We start from the raw sequence: 16,398 nt of genomic DNA on the forward strand, positions 1-16,398 counted from the left end.
CTCTATAAAAAAAATAGACTGTTGCATTATTGAACTCACAACTGAAAATTGCTTGAAATTTTTTTTTTTTTTTTTTTTAGGAAAAACATGCCGTATTAATCAGTGTGATGGAGTGGAACTGGTACATGGTAAATGCGAAGCAGTATGAAAAGATTACCGGTAAAGACAAACATCAGAATGACAAAATGCATAAACAACCATTGGGGGGGGGGGGGGGTCAAACTAGCTACTGAGATGAAGGCATTTCATCCAAAACATGCATGTAACCAAAACACTATGGGTACTGTCAATAGGGAGGAACCGAAATACAGTTCTATGGGACATAGTCTGTCAAATACCGAGGTCGTCGCCGGGTACGAGAAGGGCGACTGGAGGGGGCAGGATGTCGGGAGTGAATGTTAGGGGCAGGGGGAACATCATAGTGATGTCCTGGAATGAGAATGTCATCGTCATCGTTATCGACATCTGCCTCAGGGGCAAAGGGGGAACTGCGAAACGGTACCTTCTTGAAGAATGAAGCATTGCGTGTAACTCGGCGATCAGATGTCTCAGCTGTGATCATGTTCCCTTTTCTCGCGATAACAATCATGGGGTTAGGAACAAAGGGGGTGGAGAACTTGTCTCCTCGCTTATCGCGTCGAAGTAGAACGTAGTCACCCATGGTGATGTCACTCACGCGTGTTCGCTGTCTTTTGTCGGCGTACTGCTTCTGCTTCGACTTCGCTACTTCATCCTTCGAAAGTGCTTTCTCGAGTACTCGTTGATGATCGAGTTGGTTGTCATTGCTATGGCAACTGATGTCTGCGGGAGGTACATGCGGGAGGCGTGTAAATGGAACGCGACCGAACATCAGTTGGAAAGGAGATGCTCCCGTTGACGTGTGAGGGGTTGCGCGATACTGGCGAAGGAAGACAAACATCCGTTGTTTCCAATTCTGCTGTGCAAGACACGCTGCTCGGACTGCTTTCATCAGAGGCTTATTGAAAGCTTCAGCTTGCGAATTGGCTCTGGGCCAGAGAGGCGTGATGCGTCGGTGTGCGAAACCGCTGTGTTTGGCATATAGTGCAAATGCACCCGAGTTAAACGGGCTACCATTGTCGGATTTCAGAACTGTTGGAAAGCCAAACACTGAGAGAACTTTATCTAGGACAGGTATAACAACTGACGCGGAAACCGACCTCACAATCTCAACTACCGGATAGCGTGAGAACTCGTCGATTAGGACCATGAGATAGTCGCCTGTAGGAAGAGGTCCACAGAAATCCATACTGACGTGCTGCCACGGACCAGGAGGCATACTGGACATTCGTAGTGGTTCAAGAGGCATGCGCGTATCCTGGACTGCCTGACAAGCTGGACAAAGCCGAATAATGGTTTCGACTTTGGTGTCCATTCCGGGGAACCACACCTGTGAACGGAGGAGTGATTTCGTTCGCGAAATTCCTTGATGACCTTCATGCGCGATTGACACCACGCGATCACGAAGTGCTGCAGGCACCACAATACGTTTTCCCCGTAGCAATACGTTGTCGTTGTAGCACGTGAAGTCATCTTTCACATTGCGATACTCCTGTAGCTCACGAATATCGATATCGGGCTGGTTGACACTCGCAAAATCGTGCCAGCGCCCGCTATGTGTGAACGCGATCGCTTGCATGAGTGTTTTGTCTGCGATGGTAGCGTCTACGATTTCACGCATGGTAACCGCAGACGGTGTTGATGTCTCCGCGACAAAACTCACATATTTCTCTGCCATATCCTGTAGGCGTTGGTCAGCAGGGGAAGTAATTGACCGTGGGTGGCGCGACATATAGTCCGCGGGATTGTCGCGACCTGGGCGATACTTGATATTCATCTTGTAGGGCTGTAAGCGCAATCCCCATCTTTCGAGACGAAGAGGAGGCTTTGGCTTATCCCACACATGAAGCAAAGGCTTATGATCTGTAACAACGGTAAACTGCGGTGCTCCGCGGACATACAAATCAAAATGCTCACAAGCCCATACGATGGCAAGAGCTTCGCGTTCCGTCTGACTATAGCGAGATTCAGCATGGCTCAAGGCACGGCTTGCGAATGCTACGGGCTTGTCATGCTGAGAAAGAATTGCCCCGAGACCAACTGGGCTAGCGTCAGTGATGATCTCGATGTCTGCTGTAGGGTCGTAGTAGGCCATAACAGTAGAAGCCATAAGCTCTGACTTCAGCGAGTTGAATGCTTCTTGCTGTTCATCATGCCACACCCATTCTGCATCTTTCACTGTCAGACGTCGGAGTGGCTCGCTCAGCGAAGCGTAGTCTTTGATGAAGCGTGCACTGTAGTTCAGCATGCCGAGTAAACTACGCACTTCTGCAGAGTTGGAAGGGGGAGCAGCTTCCTTCACAGCTGCAACTTTCTTCGGATCTGGCGAAACCCCTTGGTCCGAGAAGATCAAACCAAAGAATTCTATGCGGCGTACTCCAAATTCACATTTGTTCCAGTTGACAGTTAGACCACTCTGCTGAAGCTTTGTCAGTACTTCATGGACTGCACGATCATGATCAGCCTGAGCGTTGCTACCGCTGCCAAAGCAGATGATGTCATCGCTAATGTTCTTTGCACCTTTGATGTCACGTATTACATCGCGAATTGCTTCCTGGAAAATCTCGCTTGCAGACGATATTCCAAAGTTAAGGCGCTTGTAGCGATAAAGACCACGATGTGTTGCGAATGTTGTGATATAGCGAGACTCTGGAGCTAATTCTAGCTGGTGATAACCGGCTCGAAGGTCAATCTTGCTGAAGACCTTTGCACCGTTGAAGTCACTTAGCAACTCATTGACAGTTGGCATGGAATGCCTCTCACGCTGAATTGCTTTGTTGGGCTTTCGCATGTCGACACATAGGCGAATAGAGCCATCTTTCTTCGGAGGCGTAACAATTGGAGAAACCCATGGCGTAGGCTCTCCTATGACACTCTCTATAACGTCTTCTTCGAGTAGTTTGTCGAGTTCTGCTGCGACTTTCTCTCGAAGGTGAAAGGGCGTGCGGCGATTAGTGATGGCCACCGGCGGGACAGTCTTGTCAACATGCAGGAGGAACTGCCTGTCCTTGAGTTTGCCAATGCCCTTAGAGAGCATAGGGAAACGACCTTTGTAATCTGTCACAGTACATGCAAGTTGTACAAATCCTAAGGCCTGGGAGGCGTCGCAGCTGAGAAGACATCCATATCTGCCAGCAACGACGTTGAAGACGAAGCTATATGTGTTGCCATCCCTCTCTACCGATAAGTTGCATTTCCCAAGGAGTGGGAGGGCCTTTGCGGAGCCATACGGAACAAGACGCGATCCAGGTCGTGGCAGGAGTATGGGCTTACCTAGCAGCTCATAAGCAGTCTCGTCAATGATATTAACAGTAGTACCAGTGTCGACCAAAAAGGGGATGGGTACATGCTCAACCATCAATGTCACCTGTGGTGTCACCGCTGAAACCGTGTCCTCCTGGAGAGCATAGCAATATTCGTCGGAAGACGAGTCTGCAGGGGGTTGAGATACAGGTGAGTTGCGGTCACTGTCTGCAGGAGCAGTGCTGACTGACTTGACGTGTTGGCTTTGCTGTGATCTCGCTTTCGTCTGGCATACACGCTCAAAATGGTCTTTCTTGTGGCAAAAGTTACATGTTTTGCCTCGAGCAGGACAGTCCGCACTGTGGGGGAGCTGACCACCACAGTACTTACAGATGCCTGATGATCTGCGCTTCGAAAAATGCTGTTGTGACGGAAACCGGGGCTTCTGTGACTGAAACCGGGGCTTGGCGGTCTGGACAGCCTTAACAATTGCAGGGCCGTCCTCCATCAATTTGGCCTGCGCATCTAATTGTTCGAGAAGTCTACCCATGGCCAAAATGTCACTTAGGCTCTTGTCTTGTTCACGGAGCGCCCGTCTGCGAAAACGTAAAGAAGAACAGTGCTGTATGAGCTGGCTGAGAATTTCACTGTTGGCATCATGAAATTTACATGTTTGGGCAAGTGCTCTCAGCTCGGTGACGTAAGCCTCTAAGCTCTGTCCAGGCTTTTGTTTACAAGATCGAAAAACATACATCTCCATCTGAATATTGCGTTTGGGGGCAAAGTATGTTGTCAAAATACGTACAGTCCCCGCGTAGGAACAGTCTGGGCCGACTGTAGACGTGGTTGAGGTGGAGGTGTCAGCAGGCCTAGCTTGACTTGAAGACTCAGCACAAAAAATGTCATGTACCTGCTCCCCAGCATAGTGCAGGAGAAGGGCTCTCTTACGCTTGTCGTCCGTGATATTTAGAGCAACGAATAAGTTCTCAAGGCGGGCCAGCCACTTCGTCCAACGTGTAGCAACATCAGGACGATCTAATTCGGCGTCAAATGATGGAAACATTGGTAGGCTACCACTTTCCATGATGACGAGAAACCAGTGCACTGGCGAACGATCAACGGACTAGCTGAGGCGTCGCACGACTCACAGGCACAGGAGCAGGCATAGATCTACAGGCACATCAGGCACAGCTAGCTAGGCAGCTACATGTAGCACAAAATCACTGATCGAAAAGTTAACAATCAGCAAGTTAGGTTTCTCAATCAATAAAGAACAATACCTGTTCATCCTCGTCGCCAAATGTCGTATCTTACACATCCATAAATACGAAAGTAATATAGCTAGATGGAAACGCCATTATGCTCGTTGCTAAGCTTACTTTATTCTGCCGGAGAGGGCAGTATTTCACTGTTTCGTACAGACAAGTTTCTGATGGATATACATAGTAAATATCACATTACTACAGGGACAGAGTAGTTAAGAATAAATTTTAACTAGATAAATTAAATTAAATTAATGCAAGTGATTGCACTTACTTGCATTTTCCTGTCTCTTTCGAGTCTTCTACTTTTCGCTGTAGAAAAGTAGGGAAGGGGACAGAGTATACTTAAGAATAAGTAACTAATTATTTTTTATTGAAATTAAAAATAATTAAGGTAGTTAAGACTTGGACTAAATTAATTAACTAATAAATGTGCATGTGTGTAGTTTTGCTGCATATGTGTTCGTGTCATCGTAGGGAGTATTAATTTAATTTATTGAAATAAGCTTGGTTCCAATTTGGGATTTTATAAAGATCTGGAATTTGATCACTCTTTTTGAATTTCTTAACAAGGAGTTGTTAATTTCCTAACCTTGTAGTACCATAGTGGGGTTTACCAGCACTTTGGAGCAGGTTTTCTCGACTAGGTCTACACTACAGTAGTTTCGAGCTTGAGTAATTTGAATTTATTCAAATCTCTTAGCTCAATTACGGTTGGGGATTATTATATTAAAAGATTAGTCAGATTTCATTTTATATTTTTGAATTGATAATTCTCTAACTGTGTATTACCATAGTCTTGGTCGTCTGCACTTTGTGAGCAGGTTTTCTCGACTCGGTCTACAGTAGTTGGCGCTTGAGTGATTTGAATTTATTCAAATCTCTTAGCTCAATTACGGTTGGGAATTATTATTTAAGGATTAGTCAGATTTCTTTTTATATTTTTGCATTGCTAATTCTCTAGCCTTGTAGTACCCGAGTCGTGTTCACCAAGACTTTTGAGCAGGTTTTCTCGACTCGGTCTACAGTAGTTAGAGCGCGAGTGATTTGAACTTAGGTCAATCTCTTGGCTCAAGGGTTGGGAGTTTATAATTGAAGGACTTTTCGGATTTCATTTTGGATTCCGACTCGGACTCTTGCATTGCAAAAATAGAGCTTTGTTAGCTAGATTTCTCACAATTAAAAGTAACAGACTTTAAAGTAACTGATTTAAAAATAAGTAACTGAATTCAAAGTAACTGAATTCAAGGAAACTAAACTCAAGGAAACTAAACTCAAGGAAACTAAACTCAAGGAAACTAAACTCAAGGCCACTAAACTCAAGGAAACTGAACTCAAGAAAACTGAATTCAAGAAAATTGAATTCAAGAAATATTTATTCAAGAAAACTGAATTCAAGGAAACTGAATTCAAGGAAACTGAATTCAGAGTAACTGAGTTCAAAGTAACTTGATTCCTAGAAACTGGATTCCGATTGGCTGGACTCCGATTAGTTGGACTCTGATTAGTTGGATTCCGAGTAGTTGAATTTAAAGTTGTTAGTTGATTTCAAAGTTGTTGAATTCAAAGTTGTTAGTTGAATTCAAAGTTGTTAGTTGAATTCAAAGTTGTTAGTTGAATTCAAAGTTGTTAGTTGAATTCAAAGTTAAGTTGAATTCAAGGTTAGTTGAATTCAAGGTTAGTTGAATTCAAAGTTGGTTCAATTCAAAGTTGGTTCAATTCAAAGTTAGTTCAATTCGAAGTTAGTTCAATTCAGAGTTGGTTCAATTCAAAGTTGGTTTAATTCAAAGTTGGTTTAATTCAGAGTTGGTTGAATTCAAGGTTGGGTTAATTCAAAGTTGGTTGAATTCAAAGTATATAGTTGAATTCAAAGTAGTTGCATTTAGAGTAATTGAATTTTGAATTCGAATGTCTGTATTAGATTTATGGAGTCAAGAGAAGCCAATGGCTTCCCAAGCTGGTGGAACTGAGGCAGTCGTTTCCAAAGCTCCATCCGAACAAGATGTTGAGCGATTGGTGGAAGCGAAATATAAGGCAGTAATAGAGGCTCTCCAGACCACTCTTCGGAATCAAGGTCAGCAGCGTGTTGCAGCGGAAGCTCCTCCTCCTATGGAGAGGCTTCCAGCTCGACAGAGTTCGCCGCAGTATACCAGATACCAAGATTATCGGCATACTGCCTATCAACGTGATGGTTTTCCTTCTCCATCAGATGTGCACCGATCTCAGGATACCCATAGTTCCCACTTATTTCGTGGGGATGGTAACCGTGAGAGGGGCCACAAGTCTTTTTCCTTGCCCAAGTCCATGGTTTTCGATGGCCGCGGGAGTTGGCAAGCGTTCATCGCTAAGTTCAACCTTGACGCTGAGGCGTTTGGATGGACTTTGAGCCAACGAAGGAATCAACTTTGCTGGTGCTTGGGTGGAAGTGCAAGCGAGTATGTCTCATTGCTCGTTAAGCATGAACCTCATCTTGGGTTTGCGGACTTAGTCCGGACACTGGAGAAGCGGTTTGCATCAAGGGACGAAGTTGCACAATTGCAATTTAATTACGCGAGGCAGCAACCTGAGGAATACCATGTAGATTGGGCGAACCGCCTTATGACATTGGCTGCTCATGCCTTTGCAGATTTACCGGACCACCATGTTGAAAAACAGGTCGTCCATAGATTTTGCCAAGGATGTTTTGATAGAGAGGCTGGGCACTATGCTATTTATTATTGTCCTAGATCTTTGGATGAAGCCATCGACTTAGTCAGATGGTTTCAGCATACCCATAAGGCAATTCATGACAAATCGCGGAAGGATGTCAGACAAACGTCTGTAGAGGTATCTGCAGAGGAGCCAAGGATTAGCCGTACAGCTAGACCTGATCCTCCACAACAACAACCACAACCCTCCCGATTGGACAGGATTGAAGTTTCGAATCTGGAGAAGAAGGTGGATCAGATTCATGGTTCTGTTTCGTCGATGGAGACTCAAGTGAAGAGTTCATATTCTTCAATTGGATCTCAAATGAAGAACCTTCAATCCACTGTCCAGGGACTCGTTGTTGTGCAGAACTGTTCTCGAGTCGAGTCTGACTTACCTGAATCTGATTTCGGTCAGTCCGGATTAGATTTGCCTGGACCAAATTTAGGTCCGTCGGGATTGGACTTACCTGAACCTGATTTCGGTCAGTCCGGATTGGATTTGCCTGGACCAAATTTAGGTCCGTTGGGATTTGACTTACCTGAACCGGATTTGGGACCGTCGAGAATGGATTTGCTTGTGCCTGATTTAGGTCAGTCCGTAAGAGTGGACCTGCCTGAAGTGGTGTTAGGTCAGTCAAGATTAGACTTACCTCAACTGGATTTAGGTCAGTTGACTGGATTAGAATTACCTGAACCGAATTTCGATCAGTCAACAAGAGTAGACTTACCTGAACTAGATTTCGGTCAGTCAACAATAGTAGACTTACCTGAGCTGGACTTGGACTTACCTGAATTGAATGTCGGTCAGTCCGCAAGTCTTGAGTCTGAACTTCTTTCCGGAGAAGACCCATTGGACCCATTGGATGAGGAGGTTAATCCGAAACCTGGGTCGTCTCAATTAGGTATGAGTAAGTCAACTCTTCTAGACAAGGGGTGTAGTCAGGATTCTGATCTGCAACCCGAGTGTCCTGAATGTTCTTGGCTTCTCCCGCCTTGGCCTCCTCCTGTTGACGAATCAATTGATGTTGATGTACCTGAATGTTCCTGGCTTCTCCTGCCATGGCCCCCTCCTTCTGTTGATGAATCAACCGATGTCGATGTGCCTGAATGTCCCTGGGTTCTCCCACCATGGCCACCTCCTCCTGTTGATGAATCAATGGATGTTGATGTGCCTGAATGTCCCTGGTTTCTCCCACCATGGCCACCTCCATTTGATGAATCAACGGATGTGGTTGTGCCTATCGCACAGGATTGGCCAGCGGAAGTGATAGTGTACAAATTATGTAGCACTTTGATTTTTTGTTGGTCAAGGAGAAAGCTGTCATCGTCAAGGTACCTCTCTCTCAGTTTCTAGTTTGTATGGGTTTTGTATCTCTCCCTCAATTTCTAGTTGGTATGGGTTTTGTAGACTCTCTCTCAATTTCTTGTTTGTATAGGTATTGGTGTAATATGCTTCCATTACCTGTTCATAGGTAATGAAGTTGGTTCTCAGGGGACAAAGTAAAAGCCAACCTTCTCTTGGACTTGTTTGCTTTGATCTTTTGCTGCTGATAATTCTTGCTTGCTTTCACCGCTTGTTTCTTCTTCGCAGTTCTGCTGTCCATCAACGGATAGAGCAGAGAGCAGAGTTTTCTACTACTGCTCCATCTTGGCTATTTCTTTCCGCTGATGAAATGGAATCCGTTGCCTTCGTTGCAGACGAATCGGCTGCTGTAATATCAACAGAAGAGCTATTGGGATTTTCTGCATGATCTGCCCCTGTTCTGACATTGCCTATAGTAGTCGTAGATTATGTAGTTCTGTTAGCCAAGAAGTCAGATTCAGTCTCGGAACCCAGGTCAGGTCATGTTTATAAAAACTTAAGTTAGATAATCCAGGAGATTATGATTATAATTTGAGTCATATCAGAAGAAGATCTTGGAAATAAATTCTTATGGAATGACTAAAGAGTTATTTTTTGTTAAGGGTGACCTGATTTGGAAGAGAGACCAAGAAGATGGCCCAATAAAGTGATTCCTTGTTTATTACAACGGGAAGTGATCCGGTTGAATATGATGTCCCTTCGACCGGTCATGCTGGTGTTAACCCTACCGGGAGTATAATCAGGTCCGGGTATTTCGGGTATGGCATGTCGAGGGATATTAGGGTGTGTGCTCCATGCAAACAGTCTAACAAATCTGTTAGATATGGAAAATGCTCCCTGATTGATTATTCTTGACCTGGTCATGCACAGACAACCGTGCTCTTCCGCAGAAGGTAATTCAAGGAAAGGAATTATATTGTTTTTGTAATGGCTAAGGCTATCGATAAGTATTGTTCCAGCATCGGTTCCCCAGCCTGAGCTTTGGCTAGACCGGGGTCGACCTGAGGCGGAACTTAGCAATGGATAGGCTTCTAGTCCATATGGTATTTCATTCCTGTTAAAGCAATCCAGGTGTCCTTGAATTATGTTGGCAGGATTTTCTGTTGTTATACAGGATTATCCGTTGTATAAATACAGGATTCTCCGTGGTTATATAAATACAGGATTATCCGTTGTATAAATACAGGATTCACTGTTGTATAAATACAGGATTTTCCAAATACTCAGTTGTTCTGGAATGTGCATTAGACTCGGTCACTGTACGGTTACCTTGAGTTTAGTGTACTTGCAAAATCATGGATTGTATTAACGGACTGTAACTTTTTATATATTCTGTAACTCTTTATATATTCTGTAACTCTTTATATATTCTGTAACTCTTTATATATTCTGTAACTCAGTGTCCCCCGGTTTGTTATGCTCTAATAGGAGAGTTTTTGAGATTTTGCAATATCTGAGATATATGCTACAATCTAATTAACCGGGAGGAATGTTGTAAAATTGCCTTTTGTAAGCCAAATTATTGTACCCTATTTCGCGGACGCGTAAGTTCATACATGTCTTGGATGCGCTTACGCGTCCGTCCGTCGCCAACCTCTCAAAGACGGGCCTATAAGAGTCCCGGACACGGGCCGTCACCTCATTCTGGATTCTGATGAGCTGTTGACACACACACTTACTCCAGGATCGCTTAGTTTCCCGAATCATGGACTCCCGGCTCACCTCAAGACCCGGGAGTTAGCATGTTAGCTGAGCATCTTCAGCTATGCTGAGCTTAGCTGAAGGACAAGTAGAGATAATATAAGGTTAGTTTAGTGTTTAGTCGGTGTCTTGTCTTTCCTTCTCCATTTCATACATTTCACCGCATCGTAAGTAAAAGTACGGTGGTAACTCCGCCATCATTCATCTGTTATCATTCTACTCACCACCCGTTTTTACTTCATTACTTAGGGTCTATTTGTAATCAACATTGATTCATTTAATTGTTTATCATATCATTTGAAAGTATCATATAGCATGGCGTACTTAACTCAAGTGCAACTTAAGTTCAATGGCAATGTCAATACGTAATATTACGTCACACCAAGGAGATTTTGACATGTCATGATTTAAACAGGTGACGCACTAACTGATGCACACATGAAATTGGACACACATAAAATAGACAAATCAATGAACATTCAGAATAAATTTCAAGTTTGTAGGCCTACCTTAAATATTATGACGTAAATGAGAATTGTTCAAACTTAAAAAATAGTTACGGTAAGTGAAATACTTACGCTTTGAAGGATGCTGAAAAATCGTTACAAATAGAGGGTTTGACTGAAATATCATAATTTTGTTATTGGATCATACGGAAAATCGCAAGCTTGCTCCTCTTACCAATATCTTAGAACATTGAGTGAATGGAAGCCAGCAATAGCTAATAAGAAGGGTCCTTCGCGGCGCCAATTTAGTAAAATGAGTCTGCAATTTGCTTAGTTTGGATGAACGTTTATACATGTACTGTATGCGCATGCGCTAAATGTAAGTTTAAAGATAAAGGTGTGAAATGGATCAGAAAAAGTTGATCATGTAGCATGTAAGTATTGGTGTGTACTGCAAAGGTCTGGAGTCATCAAAATCATAAAAAATTTGGCCCAGTCTTGGTAAAGTAACAAGCACTGTACACAGAAAGATGGGACTACACAAATGGTGTCAGGGCTACCAACCTTAATTCACTAATCTTTCTATGCTCTTTACTCAGCCAGTATACATTTTCTACCAAAATTGTTTGGCAAATGACATTTATTTGTAATCTTGAACATTCAGTGTAATTTTCGTTTGATTCTGTGAGAATTCATTTTCGTTTTTTACCAGATCTCACCTTTATCTTTATGTTCTACGTGTAGAAGGTTTGACCAAATGTTGTGTGAATGGACTGCAGTACAATGTTGCCCAGCTTAAAGATGAAGTTGAGTTCTGGTCATGCGATTGCATTGTGAAAGAAACGGTGTGGAATCGACCAGAAAAGGTTGATCATGTAGCAAATAAGAATTTGTGTGTATTGCAAGGTTCTGGAATCATCAAAATGATAAAAAATTTGGCCAAGTCTTGGTAAAGTTACAAACACTGAACACAGAAAGACGTGAACACGTGGCGTAAAAATTCTACCCTGGATTTTACGATGTTACATCATGCCATATTTAGAATATGAAGGCATTTGAAGAGCCATGCTTTTCGGGGAACATGTCTTATCTGATGTTCTTCAACAATTGCATAATAAGAATGATAACGCTCACAATTTATTTTTCACCTCTTCCCAGAACTCAACCTTCTCTTTGTCCTCCTATTACAGTTACATGTACTGTACTGTAAGTGCATTATTCCTTAGGACACTACTCAAAATATATTAGTGCTGTAACATCACGGATATCTCCAATTCCGTTTAACCGCCAGTCAAAACCGGACGGTTTTCGGTTAAACGATTTTAAAAAAAAAAATTTTTTTTTTTTGACCGACTGTGAAAAAAACCCACGCGTTTTGTCACAATGCCATTACTGATTCTGCCAATTTCAGCCATACGTACAATGTAAAGTGATTACAACATTAAAGGAGTCATCAGAAGAAAATTCACTACAACTGATCATTATGGACCAGGGCTCAAATTAATTTTTTGCCCACGGGGGCTCTTCCAAAGAAAAAGAGCTCCCGTGAGCCTTCTCACGGGGGCGCTTTTAGTGCTGACGGGGGCTTTTATTTTAATACAAATTTCCATTGAATTGATACCCGTGAAACTCCTTGGTATTTTATCATTATCATTTATCTACGTCGTTTTGTTTCCTCTTATAGAAATTTACTTGTTACATAGCTGTTTTAATATTGACTTTTATCTCCGTGAGGACATTTTCTACATTTCTTCCCGTTCTGCACATAATTTCCTCCTCGTTATTCGGAGCAACCTTATTTACATTCTTTCTTTACTTTTAGTCTTTACCATATCCTTCCAAAACACAGGGGCGGATCAAGCTTTTTGCTAAGGGTGGGGGGTACCCCAAATACGATATGGAGCATCGTCCACGAGCCGCGTAGCAGCGAGGCGATTTTTGTTGTTGCTATTTTGAACCCCCGTAAGTGGTGTTTTCCTGGCATCTACTAACATGCGGATCATCGTCCACGAGCCGCAAAGTGGGGAGGCGATTTTTTTTTTGGTGCTTTTTTGAACCCCCGTTATTGATGTTTTCCTGGCATCTACTGACATCTACTAATACTGTGTAGGTCTGGACACATGAAAGCATTTTTCTGTGCACATCACATTCTTCCTTGGCAGCCCAAGGGGGAGGAGGGGGGGGGGGGGGGGGTTAACCCCCTAAACCGCCTAGATCCGCCCCTGCAACATCTTATGCCTTCTTCTTCTTCTCAATATTGATTTACTGGTCGGGTTACATTATTTGCTGGTCTTTAAGAATCACCAGATTTCAGAGGATTCAAACTTTCACAACAAAAACTTCTCCATGTTTCAGTCCTTGCGCGATTGTCGATCTCCAGCTCCAGCAGATATTGGTCGTCAGCGTGCACACCGGTACTACCAGCGCAGTATAGCCACTGTGCTGACGGCCGCACCGCGAGCTTCCGTTGTTATCGGGAATACTCATAGAGATGGTAGAGAAGTCTAAGTTCCATTTCATTGGTTAAAGTTTTGAAAATTAATACTCAATATTGTGTTAAAGTTATATCAGAAAAGATAATCTTAATTTTATAATTCCACAGGGGCAATTTTTAATTTTGCAATCGCCCCCGTGAACAACCTGACGGGGGCGATTTTGGTTCTTACGGGGGCGAATCGCCCACCGCCCCCGTGTATTTTGAGCGCTGTAATATGGACATATAACTAGTTGAACTAGAACAGTATAACTGGGCGGGGCTTAACGTGACCTCGAGCGAAAGGAGACCTGACCTCTCATTTCCGCTTCCATTTCATGATCGCAGTAGAAAACTGCGCACCTACATGTACAATATACGACATTTCGCTATAGAGTTTCAGGATTACTTTCTTCTATGTGTGGACATCCTGGAATTTATACGATGATTCTTTATACAATGTTTCTTGTGTGTGGACACCCAAAAATTTATACGATGATTCTTTATACTACGTTTTGTTATAGAGTTTCGGGATAAATTGTTTTGTGTTTGGACACGCTGTATAACACTGGCATTGTCTACATAGTGTGGTACTGGTAAGCAATGAATAAATTAACATGTTTAGATTGGTGTGATATGAATTCAGATCTGTAGGAGCAGGTGGGGTCTGTGATGCGTGAAATTAAAATTATTTGTGAACACTAAAATGATCTCCATAATTTGATGTGTGTTTGATGTACACTACATGTACATGTACATGTATGTGTATGAGTGATCATGCATTTTAATTACAAACAAGAAATAATCCACATATGACAAATGTACATGTTTTGTACGTATACATGTACTGTATGTTAACTATGTACAGTACCTGTTTAAAGTAAATACATGTAGAACCGATTGCTACTAGTACTATTAGTGCAGCATCACATGTCTTTGAAACTAAATTGGGTGTGATAGTTTTGATGGTGACCTGCTGTATGAGAGATAAAAAGTTGATGAGGTTTTTCACCTCCACTATCATTATCCAAGACATCTGCCAATTGGTTTGGCATGTATGTATGTTCGTGATCATGTCACATCCGCTAGCACCCATTAAGTACCACTTGGTACTAAACATGAATGTTCTTCCTATGTTTTTTTCCTCACTGCACCACACATCCAAAGAAGTTGGGTTGAAAGACTTTTGAAAGACATCAAGTTTGGAACCGTTCGTTCGTGTCTCCTTAGATCAAGATTAATGTAATCTTGATCTTCGGAGTAGTTGCTACAACCGGCTGTGTCAGACACGTTGCCCCGGGGTGCGAGATAGGACTCTTGTAGCCTGCTCCCATTTAAAACAATTATACAATAACAGTTAACATTACATTTAATTAATAGTATGAAACTATTAAAATTACTCTCATGTTACGGGGAAAAATATTGCATATATATATATCATGAATCAATTGATTTGGTCGATCCAGTTCGATGGCACAAACACGTACGCACTACTGGACAGAGATCCTAATAATTACAGAGTTTGGAACCGAATGACCTCTTAAAACCCTCATCAGTATTAATGTTGACAGAAAGGATTGCCCAAGAAGAAGTTTATTTAATTTTTGCAGTAAAAATCAAACAAGCAAACTTTCCCTCCTTTTGAAATCCAAGCTTCAAATATATGTGGTTTGCCATGTTTTGAAACCCAATACCCCGAAATTACGTTTGCAATAAGGCCATTCTTTTTTTGCTTTGCAGGATTAATGTTCTGGTAGCCCCTGTAATGGTGTGAGAAAATTATTGTAATTGGTGATGAAAAGAAAGGTAAATTGCCATTTTATTTCAGGAAGTTGAAGTTTGAAATCAAATCTATTTTATCCCACATTGAAGGATTTATCATTTGAAATGATTTCTATGCTGCTGCTTTTTTTTTTCTTTTTTTTTTTCTTTTTTTTTTGGGGGGGGGGGTAATCTCATAGTTCTCTTGTACTGTATGTACTGATCATACATGTATTTCATTGAATTATGTTATTTCTGTTTTGGTACATCATATACAAGTCAATAAAAGTTATACTTCTCCAAAATACAGGCAACACTTGTCTCTGATTTTGAACTCACTGTTGAAGTTTTGAACCAGTTTGCCAACTCAATTAAGATGTCAGATACAAGCCTTATTGACCCAGAAAAGGGATTAGAGTTGGATTAAGGGCTTAATTGAATGGGGTTTCAAAGAGCAATCAGATTATACTTGACACTAATCCCAAATTTAAACCCAATTACACTTCCTAGTTTCCATGCTTGCATAAAGCGTGCTTCACAAGATGAATGAGATCTGACACATTTTTTTAGGGTGGAGCTTAGCAGGTCTGAGAACATTATTTTAATAAAATATTTAAAAATCAATGAAATATATTTAGATGTTTGAATAACAAAATATGAGTTTTGTGCAACCCCGCACATCAACAGGAATCAACTTTTATTTGGATGTCACCCAACCTTTAAGCATGTACACTGTTGATTTATCAAGAAGAAATCATATTCTTTATACAGTCATTTCATGAAAAATTATTCCAACTTTATAGGCAACATTGTTTAAAATCACAAACTTTCATACATGTATGTACAAAATGTTAGCAGAATTCATGAGTAAAGATTTGTTTCATGCTGTAAAATTATTCGCATTGCCACTGACACTACAACATTTTAGCAATACATGCTAGCATTTTACCTGTGAAAATTGCTGATCGTTTTGTAAAAAGTGTATGTTTTAAAAAAAAACTGAGTTTATAGTTGTCAGTGTCAAATATGGTAGCTTGATCTCACTAGGAAGTTACTTAGAGAAAAGCTTTTGAAATTGGGTGGAAAAAAATCAAGGCATACCGATTAGTTCTGATTTGGTGATATTTCATGAAAGTTGTACAGTCTTTATAGTTTATACATCTTGAATGATTGAAAAAAATAATTTGTTTCTTAGATAATTATCACCAATCCATGTAAGACAAGTTAATCTGACATTCTTAGAATTAAAAACAAAAGAGTATTACTGTAGTAAATACTGCTTCATCTGAATGTAAACAATGTCATCAGGAGTCATTTTCAGATCTTTCATCTTCTTTCTCCATAAATACTGTTTTCACACTGGCAATATTTTGCTTAACCC

At 41.7% G+C, this 16,398-nt stretch overlaps 1 protein-coding gene across 1 annotated transcript; it reads right to left on the bottom strand.

The window, feature by feature from the left end:
- Nucleotides 1-313: 313 nt before the first annotated feature.
- On the bottom strand, nt 314-4,405 carry LOC100888207 (uncharacterized protein K02A2.6-like). The gene has a single exon (XM_003731047.2). It carries the CDS (start codon nt 4,403-4,405, stop codon nt 314-316), a length of 4,092 nt encoding a protein of 1,363 aa, XP_003731095.2.
- Nucleotides 4,406-16,398: the final 11,993 nt, after the last annotated feature.

This window comes from Strongylocentrotus purpuratus, unplaced genomic scaffold (assembly GCF_000002235.5).
Source record: "Strongylocentrotus purpuratus isolate Spur 01 unplaced genomic scaffold, Spur_5.0 spur5_contig_853, whole genome shotgun sequence".
NCBI classification, from domain to species: Eukaryota; Metazoa; Echinodermata; class Echinoidea; order Camarodonta; family Strongylocentrotidae; genus Strongylocentrotus; species Strongylocentrotus purpuratus.